Raw genomic sequence first — 15,723 nt, forward strand, 5'->3', positions numbered from 1 at the left:
TCTCTGTCAATTGTGGAAATCGAGTATTAAATGTTCATGTAGTTGGCAACATGTAATTCGTGGGAGGTAAGGCGGGTTTTTTAAACCGCCAAATATTTTGCGCGCACTATTGAGTCCATTGCTTCGGTGAGAGGGCAGTCGTGCCGTGTGTGTGATAGGTGAAGTTGCAAACATGAGACAAAATAATAAACGGAACTTCAAGGTAATGAAGCCTATTTCAGTGCGATTCAAAGAAGATGGTGTTATTTACAAATGTACTGCAGCGAGAGTTAAGATGAAGAATAAGAAGTTGTCTGTTGGTGAAGTGCATGATGTTCGCTGGATCGACGGACAGTTCTATAAAGCTACAATTTTGGAGATAGGTAAGTGTCTTGTTCTTTTCACTGTTTTTATATTAATTCTTTAATTTTTAGCAATAATAACACATAACACGAGCATATCTGGGTTAATATAATTATAATTTTCAGTGGGTCAGAACTTATGACTATTTGCAGTTGCGCCTTATAACTATTTACAGAAAAAAAACTTGTTTGGAATCAAGTTGTCATCCTTGAATAGCATTTGTTCGACTGGGCCTAGGTTATTTTATTAATCAAGTTGACATATGACTGTCGTTTTATTGCAGAGGCTATGGAAATAGCGAGTGGTGTTGCACCCAGAGAAGGAATTTCGTTTAGTTCCCTGACAATTGGGGTCGAAACGTGACCAGGATGAGAATAATACAAAATTGTGTATGCGGGAGGCAAGGGGGGTGGGGGGGGGCAACTACTGGTCAAAGTTAAAGGTTATGCTGATTATATTCATACTTTTAAAGCGTTAAAAATCCTAGGCATAGATTTACCTCTGTTAGGTTAAATTATAACCCGTGAAGAAATATGGCTGATAAGGCAGGTACAAACTGCAGTTTGTTAACGTAAAGGCTGAGGGAGTTCATGTGATTTTGGCTGATTAAAATAAAAGAAGGGAAATGTTTGAAACGTTTTAATAGTATTGTAAAAAGTAGCCCTTTTCAAAATTACATTACGAATTTTCTTAAGCACGCTTACAAACTCGGCACATAGAGTGCGAAAGGTTGTCACAAATTATTAAAAATATTTGCTTTCAATTTAGAATCTCGACGTTGAAACCCTGTTGACAGGTATATTGGAATATTTTCTTCCACTAGATAGAAAGGCAATTCTATTTTTTGGATACGTAATTTTAAGGAATTGGGTCCATATTGGAGTTTCTCATTGGGAAAATTGATTAACGAACGTTTAACCGAATACATGGGTAGAAGAGTATCATGTTTTCCAGTAGACGTTGCTCTTCCTTTGTGAAACAGAGTTTAGAAAAATAAAGCTGTTTTGTGATGAAATGCAAGTGCTTGTAACCCTGAAGGGACCAATCTCAAGCTGTCATAATTTTCTCGGTTATGTCTCACGTTTATAAACAACAGCTGACTGCTTGGGTATTGCTTTCATTTTTGACCTTGACAAAGACGCAACAGAAAACTCTCGATATTCCTGTCTGCGTTCTAATGCTACGCTATCCACCGAAGAATACTTCTCTAACATTTTTTTTTTTTTTAATGTTAACCGGTCATTTTTGTTTCACATGTCAAGAAATGCTCTTTTCACCTTTCATCTGCCTTGCTTGCAGTATTGTACAGTCACTAGCAAATATAAGAACAGGCGGATTGTCAAGCACTATTGTCGTTCTTTTTTCTTCTTTATAGCATGCTTTTTAACGAATGGGATTGTGCTGTTGCTGCAGCAGATATTGCATTCTGTCTATTGTTTTTTTTTTTAACTTCAAATTGCGACAAATTGCTAATGAACATGATGGTTGATAATATGGGTAGTACATCCTTTGTCACAAAAGTTCCAGGACTGAGCTCGTAAAAAATAATTGATTCAACTTACGGACTAATGGTCCTAGGTCTTGTCAAATCTTGTCGGCTATCTATGCACAGCCGCTCCCGTTTCTGGAGGTCAAGGAAGCAAGCAGAGAAAGCTTCATCTGGAATGCTTCTCAGCACATCTGTCACAGCCGTTTGGATTGCTGCAATATCTTCATCTTGACGCTTCCATTTGAGCGGCGTTTTCACACTGGGAACGGGCCTCCCCGATGACGCAGTGGTAGCGTCGTCACCTTTCAATCAAAGGATCCCGGGTTCGATACCTGGTGGAGGTACATAGTGGTTCGGATTCCACTTTAAACTATAGGTCCAGTCCCGATTAGCTTAATGTGTATAAAGAGGGCTTAAAACGCCAACTTAATCAATCAATCACACGGCCAAACAAAAGAAATCACACGGCGACAGTACGGGTTAATATGGGTGATGTGGTAGAGGAGGAATACGATGATTGGCCAGATATTCCTGGACTGATAAAGCAGTATGGGCCCTGCATTGTTGCGCAATAAGAACCACTGCCCTGATGTGCACAAATCAGGCCGGATTGCTGGACGCAAAACGTTTCAGGACGTCAATATAAACGTCTTGGTTTATCTTTTGTCCTTCATGCAGATATTCATGATGCACCAAACCTTTAACATCAAAAAATGCGATAGCTTCTGTAGCTTTCTGATAATCCCACCTTCCTCCCAAACAAGTTTAACACCGTAATGGTATTTCCAAGGTTTTTTTCCATAACAAATTTCAAAACTTTCCAAAAAAGAAAATAAGATCAATAAATAGCCACTAGTTATATTTATTACTATCATCCAGAAATATGGACAATTAATTCTACATCTGAAAAGCACGCATTTGTTCATCATATTCTCTTCTTTTGACAAAATTTGCAGAATTGTTGTTCAAGGAGTTTCTATCTGAATGTTTTTCTTTCATGTACGAAGTTCTAGAAATTTGATACAAATGAATCAATACAAATTCGGAACAAGTGAATCCATAGAGGTCGTTCTGGGCCCATTTCCAATTGGATAGATTGGAAAAATTAGACGAGATCTAAAAAGAATATAACATTAAAATGTGTTTGGATACCTGATTTAATTAACGTTTTTCAGTTATACCGTTAGGTTAACCGCGATAGTGGACGTGCGTATGATAGCCAGGGAAGAGGCAAGGTTATGTGTAGTACGTTAGTGTAATTACATACAGAGAATAAAATATAACTTGGAAAATCAGAGTTTACATCCTTGTAGTTCAGTTGTAGGAGAGTTGAAGAGGGTTGAGCAAGTGACTCAACAACGGCTGCATTTGTAGCGGCCACAGCTTTTATACTTTTCGTGAATCGCAAATTGAAAGAACGACATCAATAACTACAAGCCCTCTAAGTTACATATTCGCCTACACATCGGACAGCAAGAGTTTCGTGAATTGTTCTGCAAGTCCAATTCTAATTTTGCCAGTATCGATCAGCTTTAGTGCAGAAACTGAAGCAATTAAGAGCCAAGAAAACGACGGATCATCCGTTATTTAGTGCTACATTTAATTCAATAAATCTATTTGGAATGAGTCCTTCCAATGTCTCTAGGTTTACGTCTTGTTTACAGAAGAAATTAAAAAGAATATGAAACAGAAGTATCACACCTACGTATTTTGTTAATAGGGCTTAGTTTGTTTGTTGGAAGTACAACGGTTCAGAAAAAAAAAACAGAGGAGGATATGAAGAACAGATGCGTGTTCCACAGACGTTGAACCTATTTATATGAATGGTGAAGTTAGTACCCTCCAAATCAAAACACGTTCATGAGCTGTTGTTCAGAATCACCACAAAGCTTTAGCTTTATGTTTGAGCATGATGTAAATTGTGTAACTGAGAAAAGTGAGAGGCTTCCGTGACGTCATAATTGATAATATCTCAAGGATGTCAGCTGCTTTTGAGAAACGAAAAACTAGACCTGTTAAAAATTAACTTCGTTCTGGGACATGGGGCTGTTCGCTGCTACGGTATGGGATTAATTCCTTAAGTACCTCTAGTACAAATACTGCAATTTTGAACATTGACGATACAGTTTGAATAAAATATGCCATATAATATTTTATACTAGAAGTATGTAGTTTCTACAAATTTTGTTAGAATATTCGGAGGTTAACGTTTTTCGTATTTTGTTCTGAACCATATTTATATAATCTTATCATCACTAACTTGTTTAGAAATGTGTATTCCACTCCCTTTACGAAACCGTATTTAATTGTACGATGTTTCACTCATTTTGAACAATTTTCTCAAAACGTTTTCAGAGAGACATATCATTCCAACAGACAAAGTAACAGTAATAGGTTTAGTAGGGTGGGTGGAAAATGTTAGACAAAATAACGCGAGGATATTTCATCGGCTGCTTCTTTACATTTCTTTCTTAGGTACTCTTGTACCCCCCCCCCCTTCCCAGTTCTTCACACTGATTCTGAATGATTTACGGAGCATTTTTCATGTTTCCGAGAACTCTTATTTTTCTAACATCCTTTATCTTTATACTTAATTACGTAGTTGAGCATACTTACCATCGTCCTCTGTGGCCTTTGTAGGGAGGCTATAATAGAGGCGATGTGATCACACCAGATTCCAGATTCCCCGCAGGTACCCATTAATGAGAAACTGGATGATTGATTGATTGAGTTGGTGTTTTAAGTCCACTTTGTGCACAGTAAGGCTAATCGGGACTGGACCTACAGTTTAAAGTGGGATCCGAACCACTATGTGCCTCGACCGGGAATCGAACCCGAGACCCCTTGGAGAAACTGGATGAGTCCCAGAGCCGCTCGTGCTGGGAGTTAGCTAGAAAATTCGCATCTGAAATCACCCATGCTGGGAATAAATCCCGGCTTTCCTACGTGGCAGCCAGACACCCTTCCGACTGAGCCACCGAGTCGAATTTGCAAGAAAGAACAGAAGTTAATAATAAAGCAAGCACTGCAAAAATAATAGTATTTTCGGTCATTTACAATATATTGCCATTCAGACCTCCATACAAATACGTTAAACTGTGATTTTACTTGTACAGGAGCATAAAATCAACAACGACGCCAGGGAAAAGTGACAAGAGAAGCAGCAGGCGCAAAGACGGAGGGGGGTTACGCTTGAAATTGCATTTTATATACTTCTAAATATCACTTGTATTAAGGTTAAAAATTCACTTTGGAAATATGAAAACCCCAAAGAAAATTGGGTTTTCTACTGAGGGGCTCCACCCACAGCTTTTTTCCAGGCGCCGTCACTGCATAAAGCAAATTTTACACTTTAAAGCAGTGCTTTATTTTGAGTACTAATCAGTGAAGCTGAGGAGAAGTTTCCCACTGCGTATTCTTCCGCCTGCCTGTCTGCCAGTCCGTGTCAACTAGCCGTATCTCAGAAATTACCAGAGCTCCAAATACGAAACTTGATAGGTTGATAAACCTAAGAAATACCAGCAAAAAGCATCATAGATCATCTCGATCCGAGCACCGTCTTTCCGTGAGGGACAATCGAAGTCACGTTACGTGCCGATATCTCAGAAACTGTTAATGCTACGTAATAAAATGTAATAGATCATCTCGATATAAGTTATCTGAATCGACATATCCGTCTGTCTGTGGTAGCAAATAAATCGAAAGTCAACAATCTATATATTTTTAACATTACGATATCACCGGAATTATTAGAGCTAGAAATTTGAAACTTGGTAAAAACTGAAACATCTTGGAAATACGCACCTGATGTAGTATATACGTTCTCGATTGGGCTATCCATTTGATTTTTGTAGTCAACAGTCGAAACCGATTGATAAATATATGGTAGTCAGAAAAATTATTGGAAATGAAAATAGAATTTGATGCACTGGCAGACCTACTCAATACTACTCTGAACTGACATAAATAATATGAAGGTCCACGTATATAAGGGGGAAGGGGAGGGTCAAACAATTGAAACTCAACAATCAATATATATTTGACCGTTGAGATCCTGGAATTACTGAAACATGTAATACGTGCAATTTTGTGTTCTGAAGGCCATGTTGAACAGTCACTTCTTTCGTGAAAATGTTCTCTATTGATCCGCCCATTATCCGTTCTATTTAACAATCAAACTAACCGATATCTCTTTATTAGAGATACAAATAGAGTAGTCTGACTGTTTATAAGTTTAACCGTGGATATAACATGTTCTGATTAGTACCCATTAAGCACATCACGGTAAGATTGTGAATGCTGCTCCAACTTGATTTAAGTATTTAACAAAGTTCTCTTCGGAAAGGAAATCTGATAAAATTGGGGAATATAACCCTCCCGGTATCCCTCTCTGGTTACGCTTGTTTTCTATTTTACATAATATATAATGTTATACAATATCGCATAGAAATATTAATTACGAAGAGAAAGACGTAGTCATTTCTCAAGAAATGTTGATTTCATTAGTTTCTAAGGTGAACAAATTGTTAATATTTTTACAGGACCATCTCTGGATGACGGTGAAGAAGAAGACTCTGCCAGCAGACAGCATGCTCAAGTGACATTGGAAAGTACTGTGAAGCAAACATCTAAGAAGAGAAAATTCGAAAACATACAAATGTCACAGACAGTGAACAATTCTCCTGTAGAAGAGAGAACTGAAATATCTAGTACTGAACATGTAGTAAATGGAATTGAAAATTCTTACCAACAAAGGCAATCTTGTAAAGCAACTGCGTGTGATGAGGTGAAACGTCCGAATTATCAACCGGATTTGACAGAGATAAGCAAAGCAAAACATTTAGATAATAACCACAGAGTGGAAAATGCAATTATTTCATGTTCAAGGGAAACTGAGTGGCGTGAATGTCAAACAGACGTATATACATCCAATGCAAACAACGTACCATCTGTGAATGAAGATAAAGAAGAAGAATGGATCAACAGAAATGCTCAAGAGGCATTACAAACGTCTAAGAAGAGAAAATTGGAAGATATGCAATTGCCACATGTGGAGACAGTGAACAATTCTCCTTTACAAGATAAAACTGAAATATCTAGTACTGAACATGAAAATTCCTACCAACAAAGGCAATCTTGTAAAGCAACTGCGTGTGATGGGGTAAAACGTCCGAATTATCAACCGGATTTGACAGAGAAAAGCAAAGTAACACATTTAGCTAATAACCACAGAGTGGAAAATGCAATTATTTTATGTTCAAGGGAAACTGAGTGGTGTGAATGGCAAGAAAATATAAAGGTATCAAATTCTAACAGTATACCTATTGCAAATAATCAGTTTGAAATGGAAGACTACTCAAAGTGTTCTGATAGAAACAAAGAATATGCAAAGAAAAATATAATTGGAAACATTTCATCAAGAATAGAGAAGGATAAAACAAGGATGGTAGAAAGAATGCAACAAAATCGCAAAACAAGTAAAATTCAACAAATAAATAGATCTTTGAGACAAAAACATTTATCGTCGTCCGTGGGAAAATTTAAGAAGAGCAGTACTAATAAACACAACGGAAAAAAGGTAGAAGTGTGTACAACAATCAAGCAAAGGTCAGGCAAATCAGAGAGACTTAATTTTAATGATCAGAAATCTACATGCAGAGAGACAGCTCCATCCTTTCCAAAATTATCGGAATTTAGAAAAACAGCTATATATAAGAAAGGAAACATGGTGGTGGATGTGCTTTCTGTGGAAAATACAACAACAAACGAAGCTGGGTCATCCCTTCATGATGACTTACAATTGCAAGGAAGAGAACATGTTCAATCAACCAATCGTGTCTTGGAAAGTAACGAGGTCGAGGAAGATTCTTCAATAGACTTAACTCCTTCAGAATCTGAATATCTTCCAGACACAGATAATTCTGATACTGAAATTGAAAATTGTCTTGAATCAACTAAGAAAAATAAAGCCTTGGCGTCAGTTAATTCTGATAAGGAGAGTAAAAAGTGTAGTTATAGCGATACTTGTAATAGATCAAAGAGGATTAATGAAGAAGACACTTTGTCTTCCAGTAGTGACACGTTGGAAGTAGATATTACGAGAAAGAATGGAACTAAAAGAATATTTAATAAGAGACAACATTGTTTTTACTGTGGAGATACAATGATAAAACTTTCACGGCACCTACACAGAAAGCACATAGATGAATTAGACGTCAAGGCAGCTTTTGCATTTCCTAAGAACTCAAAGGAACGAAAGGAAGCCTTAACATTACTTAGGAACCGTGGAAATTATACTCACAATGTTGAAGTTGTGAAAAATAAGAAAGGAAAACTCATTGTTAATAGAAGGCCATATATCCAATTAGCAACACCAGAATATTTGCCATGCGAATATTGCTTCACATTGCTTGTAAAATCTAATATCTGGAGACACAAGAAAATTTGTAAATTTGCTCCGAAAAATGGACCACCTTCCAAGTATCGCCACCAAGCACGCGCTTCGCTACTGATGCCCATTTCATCAGTAGCCACTGAAGGTCTGAAGGAGAATGTTCTTGGTAGGATGGTTCAGGACAGAGTATCTCTAGTGGTTCGAAATGATGAATTGATTCTCAAATTAGGAAGCCGACTGCACAATATCCATGGTCACCTAAAACATATGCACAGTACCATCAGTAGCAAAATGAGAGAACTCGGAAGGTTTTTGATAGAAATTAGAAAACTTGACAATACAATAATCACACTACGAGACTGTATTTCACCTGCAAAATTTAAAAGTGTGATTCAAGCTGTACGTATTCTTTGTGGTTTCCAGGGAGAATCTAATACATATAAAGCTCCCTCCTTAGCACTGAAAATTGGCAATTCCCTATCTGAGACGGCAAAGATAATGAAGGCCGACGCTATAATAACTCATGATATACAAATGAAGGAGAATGCAGATGATTTCCTTCATTTGATGACATCTGAATGGAATGTTGAAATTTCAAGGAATGCCTTGAAAACTTTGGAGGAAAAGAAATGGAATACGGATGTTTTGCTGCCACTAAGAGACGATCTGCTAAAACTACAGTCGTATCTTAAGAAGGCCAAACAGGACCTCACACAGAAGATGAAAGACAATCCCGATGAATATACATGGACTTCGCTCTGTCAGGTTGTGTTAACGTACCTCATATTATTCAATCGGAGAAGAGTTGGTGAAGTTCAAAGACTGTTAACAGAAACTTACACTAAGCACAGGGTAAATAATAAATTTAATGAAGATGTATTCAACAGCTTAACTGATCTGGAAAAGAAATTGTGTCAGTCTTTAATAAGAATAGAAATACGTGGGAAGAGAGGCCGAGGCGTTCCTTTATTTCTAACACCTGGCATTGACGAATGCATGCAAATATTAATCCATACTAGAACAGTTGGAAACATCCGTGAAAGTAATCCGTATTTCTTTGCCATTCCTTCAACCCAAGATAGTTGTGTGAGGGCACACGATTGCCTAAGAAAGTTTTCTCAGGAATGTGGAGCAAAGAACCCAGCTGCATTAAGATCTACACGTTTAAGGAAACATATTGCAACCATGTCCCAATTGCTTAATCTGAAGGACTGTGAACTGGACCAAATCGCGAGACATATGGGACACGATATTCAGATCCACAGAGAATATTACAGATTGCCAGAGTCAACTGTGCAGCTCGCCAGTGTCAGCAAATTACTCCTTACATTGGATCAGAGAGGAGGACTAGAAGAGTGCAGGGGCAAATCACTGAGCGAGCTTGATGTTCAACTCCCAGGTATGAATACCACATTTATAATATATTTCACTTATGTTATATTTGTAGCATGGACTAAGTTTCCACTCGCAATATACTCACAATTCCATATTATTTTACTATCATCGTACCTTCAACAACATAAAACTTATGCATGCCTTTAAGTTCTAGATGCTAATTTTGGTTATTTTACTACACTTTGCAGCCACTTGGGGTAATCGCGATGATAAAGGAATGAAATAGATGACGGGACAAACACACACTCATGTATTGACCAGGATTTGAATCTGGAACCCCTTACGTCATAGCGCGATATGTACACCATTTCGCCACGGGCGCGGAACATGTTAGATGATGTCACATTCATTGATTACATTGATTCAGTCAGGTTTGGCAACGATAAAAAGAACGAATGACTATAGCCACTATTCTTAAAAAGAACTATTTCTATTCTTACGTTACACGAATGTAATTCCAAGAACACATGTTTGAAAACCTGAGTGTTGATCATACGTATTCCTTTCCTTTGTTACAATCAATAGGTAACACTTTGAGAGCCTTGCCCAACTCACCGACTGCTGTTCATACTTCCACTTGCTCTCAGCAGAGGTGGGAGTCACGTGTGGTCAGTACGACGAACCCCCCAGCCTGTGCAGGCTTCCGTGATCGGATTAGGCTACTCATCCATAGTTCGCCTGTTTGACACCGGTCTCATTCTGTTAATGACTCTGTTTCACAATATTAATTGAAAGTTATTGTTATTTTCAGACTTCGAGGGGGGAGGTTATCATCTTTGTAGCATAATTTACTTAAAATGAAAATCGAGACCAACTTTTATTTATAATATATACATACAAAATATCAAGTAATTATACGTTGAATGCAGGGATATCAAATATGTAAATGATTTTCGTTTTTACAAATAATCGTTACTTTATACAATGATCAGAGTACCATTTCTCAAAATTCTTATTCTGTATCAGACATATATATACATGCACATGCACACACTCCCATAATTTTGGTTTGCAAGTCATTGGTAAAAATTTAGATTATTTTTAGGCAATATATCTAATAATTTCAAATTCATCTTTTCCTTTGAATCTTCTAAATCACGCGACAGTGTTCCATTTTCGGATGATTAGGAAACCTCGATTCATGTACTCTTCAATGAATATTTCCTTTCATATAGTGTAGAAAGATTTACAATTTTCCAAATTACCACATAAATTTATAAACCCATGGAATGGGTATATTTAGGGCTGGTTTTTTTGTATTATTTTTTCAAGAATTTCGTGAAAAATATATGAAATATCGTGTTTATAGTTAAAAATATGGCAGTAATTTCGTGAAAATTTCGTGGTAATTTTTAATGCCATGCACTTATACATAATGTTACTAAATCAATGAATTATTAATTTATACAAGGCTTAATGTTTGCAACATTTATGGGAAAATAAGCTTAAAAATAGTAAATAATAAATTTCACCTTCTGAAAATCAGCCTTACTCAGTTATATTTATATTTTAGAAAAAGTGGAATGTACAAAACAATCTGTCTCTCATTTACTTTCATTCATAAAACAACATAAAAAATAATAAACTTTCAGGTTACTGTGCCTTTCCAAATGATTTCTCATTCCTTTGCAGCCAACATCTTCAAATCGAATATATTTCTTAAAAAGAAATTTGTAAAAAATGCCATTTTTTCGTTTTTATCGTAAAAATGAAAATGTTCGCAGAAACGGTAAATTTCGCTAAAATTCGCGACAAAATTACAGCCGTGAATCAGTCACATTTGTTATAAATCGTGCGTATACTACTTGCTGCGTCTCTCCGTTACATTTCGGGTTTATCGCTAATAACAAAAAAAAAAAAAAAACCCTGGGCGTATTGTTATTTTTGGAGCAGGAATACATGTGTTGAAATTTCAATGAAATTATGTTTATAATTTATAGTCATTCATTACGCTGACGTTGATTTTATATCATACACGTCCCGTCCTATGGTATCTTAAATTCAATTTTCAGTTAGAAAATTGTTACCTTTCTTACATGTACACAATTAATAAAAATCACTTTTCATTTGACAGATATGGTCAGCAATGAAAGATTTGAGGAACTACAAGGCAATATTTGCAATAGCGTTGAAGAACGTTTATCTGAAACAAGTGAGGAACATACAGATATGCATACATTTGCTGAAAGTCATCCTGAAATAGAAAACATTTTTAAAAAGAAGAGAAAGCCATCTAAAAAGAAGTGGTGGTCAAGAGAGGAAGTAGAAGTAGTGTCGAACTTTTTCAAGAGGCATTTAGTTAGGGAAATAATTCCCAAGAAGGATGAGTGTGAGAGGTGTATTCAAGAAAGTAATGGGATCCTAAAAGATAGAGAATGGAAGGGTGTCAAGTATTTTATTTATTCCAGAATAACTCAGAACAAGAAATTTAAACTCAAACAATTCTCAAGTAAATCTGAATTTGAAAGAAACTAGAAAGTATTTTCATGTTTTATTAAAAGAATCAGTTAACAATGAATCTCTCATGTGATTGATGCATTTTATACACAAGTTTAAGGAATAAATTGAGAGTAAATATAATGTTTATATTGTCCGACGCATAGTCAGAAAGAGAATAACATAATGCTCAATTGCACAGTTTTCTAAAATTATAGAAAGAAAAATTATTTTAAAATAGCAAATAATTAATGGTTGTTTTTGTAGAGTGTGAACAACTACTTCTGATCTTTGTTAGAATTGTGATAAGAAAAAAAATATTTGCAGTCACCAAATTTTTATTTCGTTAATTTTAATATTTATTGTCACAAATATCACGTGCTTGAATGCAAACGTTCATACATGGTTGCAGTTGCAATTGTAGAAAATTGCTAAATATTGACAAGCAACACCAACTGCAGTGAATGGAGGAGTTAAGAACTCTTGCAGAAGAAATAAAAACTATTAGAGTTTCTCTCTCACATGAAGCTAGTGTTCTTTTTGCATTAAATTGAGAACTTTCTATACGCACAAGCGATATTTCTATAGGAGTGTAATATTAAATTATTAAAACAAATGTTTAAATTCTTTTTTATGTCCATAGTTCATTAATCTTCAATCCAACATGAAACTGTAAATTAATATCATATGGCAGAGAATTTTGTGTAAACACATAGAAGAATATCTTGTGTTGCTATGATAAATAAGTGTGCATTTTGGTACAATAAGATTCACCATTCTGCGCCATAAAAAGTAAAAAATACTCCTCATTGTAGCTTTTGTTAGGAATAATTTATTCCTAATTTGTTTGCAATTAGTTATTTCTATAATGTGTGTAAAAAAACTTGCTTTGAGTAAAGCGTTTCTAAAGCAAATATTCATAGCTACATGTATTCATATAACTTAGTATTTTTTAAATGTTAATTCATCAGATATTTCTAAATATAATAAAAGCCTGCCTATTAATAATGTTTTCCCTTTCAAATTTGAGATGTAAGGTACGTAATGTTAAGTAATTCACTAGAAGTGAAGAGGGAATTACAATATTACTATATCCTATTAGTCAACCAATGCAATAGAGCGCTCTATAGTCCGATATTAATAGTTAAACGCAGCATGGGGTTCTACGCGAATGTCACAGTCACAGATTTTCTTTAATTTTAACTTATGTTTTGGGACAATAAGTATTTACCTTCAAAATGTGAGTCTTGATGTTGTGAAATAAGAATAATCACGAACTGCTACAACATCTAAAAACCTCGTGGTAATAATTAGTTTTCAATTGCTTAGTTTATGTAAGTGTGTTTACAAAATGTCTTACTCCAAATACAGAATTTATTGGGGCAAATATTCATTCATCCGTTCACATAATTTTGTAACTTTTTATATTGTGTTCGCAAGGTGATTTTTTAAAAATATAAACGTGTATGTTACTTACAAGTGTCATAGTCTACCTACATCTGATCTTGTCATACAATGTTTACATAATATCTCTACTTTGAATGATGATAGAAGTTACTAGAAATTGATACGTGTGTATCGGAAGTGTCGATTTTAGAAAATATACAGGGTGGCTCAAAAAGTCATTTAACACTCCCGGTACAAGGCCACTGTAGCGCGCAACTTGGAAATGGTGATGACCAATCGTTATCAGGCCAAGGGGGAACCACATTGACGCTACCCACGTGGTCGGCGGCCATTTTGATGTCTTCCATCTTGAATTCAACTTCAGAATTTTAAATGGGAAGGGGGTGATATGATATATCAAAGCAGGCTAGAATTTCACGAGAAATGCAATGGTGAAGGTTTTTTCGATGTATCTTTAACCAGTAAAAAGTTATGACTGAATTCTTGTACCAATTTACTCCTTTTCGAGGTGTTAGAAAAATGCCTTAAAATTTGTTTATAATGCATCAAGATCAAAGTGATGTCTAGGGAGAAAAGTTCACATGCCATTGCACAAGATTTTAATCGGATACATCCACATAGAGCTGCGTATTATGAATGGTTGTCGCGAACAATTTACAGTGTGACGCTTCCATTAAATGAAAAGTCCTTCACAGTGACAAGGCTAATGTTTATGATCATAAGGAAGTTCATAAACTGAATATTCGACCCTTGTCATCTGATAACTAACGTTGGACAGAAACTGCTTCACAACGTTCCCATAGTGTTCTGGTGTTCCTCGCTATTGAAAAAAAACCCTGTAAAAAGTACCTTCTTCCATAAGCAAGGATGAAAAAACCTGTTTATTTAACAATTCCAAGTAGCCCTAAGCACTTAAGGTTCCGTTGATAGAAAATTGACTAACCAGTCGTGTTCCACACAGCACGGCACACCATTAACTTACCAGCACTAACCATTCAGCTTTGATCTGTCGAAAATGGGTTATCAGATAAAAAAGCATCGAATATTCTGTTTATGAACTTCCTTATGAACATAAACATTAGCCTTGTCACTGTGAAGGACTTTTCATTTAATGGAAGCGTCACACTGTAATTCTTCGCGACAACCATTCATAATGCACAGCTCATCATGGATGTATCCGATTAAAATCTTGTGCAGTGGCATGCGAACTTCTCTCCCTAGACGTCTCTTTGATCTCGATGCATTACCGATGAGCTAAACAAATTTTAAGGCATTTCTCTAACACCTCGAAAAGGAGTAAATTGGTACCAAAATTCAGTCATAACTTTTTACTTGTTAAAGATCCATAAAAAAAAAACCTCCACCATTGCATTTCTCGTGAAATTCTAGCCTGATTTGATATATCATATCACCCCCTTCCCATTTAAAATTCTGAAGTTGAATTCAAGATGTCGAACATCAAGATGGCCGCCGACCATGCGGGTGGTGTCAATGTGGTACCCTCTTGGCTTGATAACGATTGGTCATCACCATTTTCATGTTGCGCGCTGCAGTGGCTTTGTACCGAGGGTGTTAAGTGACTTTTTGAGACACCCTGTATATGATTCGTAGTGATATTGAAAAGATGTAATATTACATAAAGAAACTAGCAATATTGTATAATTTGTTGAAAGGTACAATTTCAAAATGAAAGGTAGACATTATTCTGTATTTGCTCTATGTATATGCCATATATGTAACATTCAATCACTTAAATAAGTGTTTATTGTGCATTCTGATATTAATAGTTTAACAATGTTCTACATAATATGTAAATTAACTTCAGAGCTAGCATTAAAAAAATCCTATGGAATATACACGGAATTAAATTCCTTAAGGAAATTATGGGTTTTATTGCACAATGGATATCACTATACCTTGCTTTAACAATTTGTGAAACCTTTGAAGTAGAGTAGTGCTGGAAGAGGGTTTCTCTCGAGCGCCAAATAGTTCGTACGGACGACGCTGGATAGCGTACGGAATTGAGATCAGCTTCGCTCGAGCTAATAACTCTAAAAACGAGTGATATAACCATATATTTGTAGTAGTGGACCCTTAAATATGCATCGTAAGGTGAGAGACGCATTGAAATTGAAACGTAAGTAAACATTGTAATTATCTCCTTGATAAAATGTATATGGTATTTGAAAATGAAACATATGGTTATGGGCTGAAACTGAAAGCACAGTTATTTTACATACATGTGTCTACGTTTATTGTC

At 35.9% G+C, this 15,723-nt stretch overlaps 1 protein-coding gene across 1 annotated transcript; it reads left to right on the forward strand.

The window, feature by feature from the left end:
- Nucleotides 1-274: 274 nt before the first annotated feature.
- On the forward strand, nucleotides 275-15,333 carry LOC145983347 (uncharacterized). The gene is made up of 3 exons (XM_083116486.1): nucleotides 275-362; nucleotides 6,346-9,624; nucleotides 11,695-15,333. Exons 1-3 carry the CDS (start codon nucleotides 275-277, stop codon nucleotides 12,093-12,095), a joined length of 3,768 nt encoding a protein of 1,255 aa, XP_082972612.1. The 3' UTR covers nucleotides 12,096-15,333.
- The last annotated feature ends 390 nt before the right edge of the window (nucleotides 15,334-15,723 follow it).

This window comes from Lepisma saccharinum, unplaced genomic scaffold (assembly GCF_977018435.1).
Source record: "Lepisma saccharinum unplaced genomic scaffold, izLepSacc3.1 HAP1_SCAFFOLD_844, whole genome shotgun sequence".
Classification (NCBI taxonomy): domain Eukaryota; kingdom Metazoa; phylum Arthropoda; class Insecta; order Zygentoma; family Lepismatidae; genus Lepisma; species Lepisma saccharinum.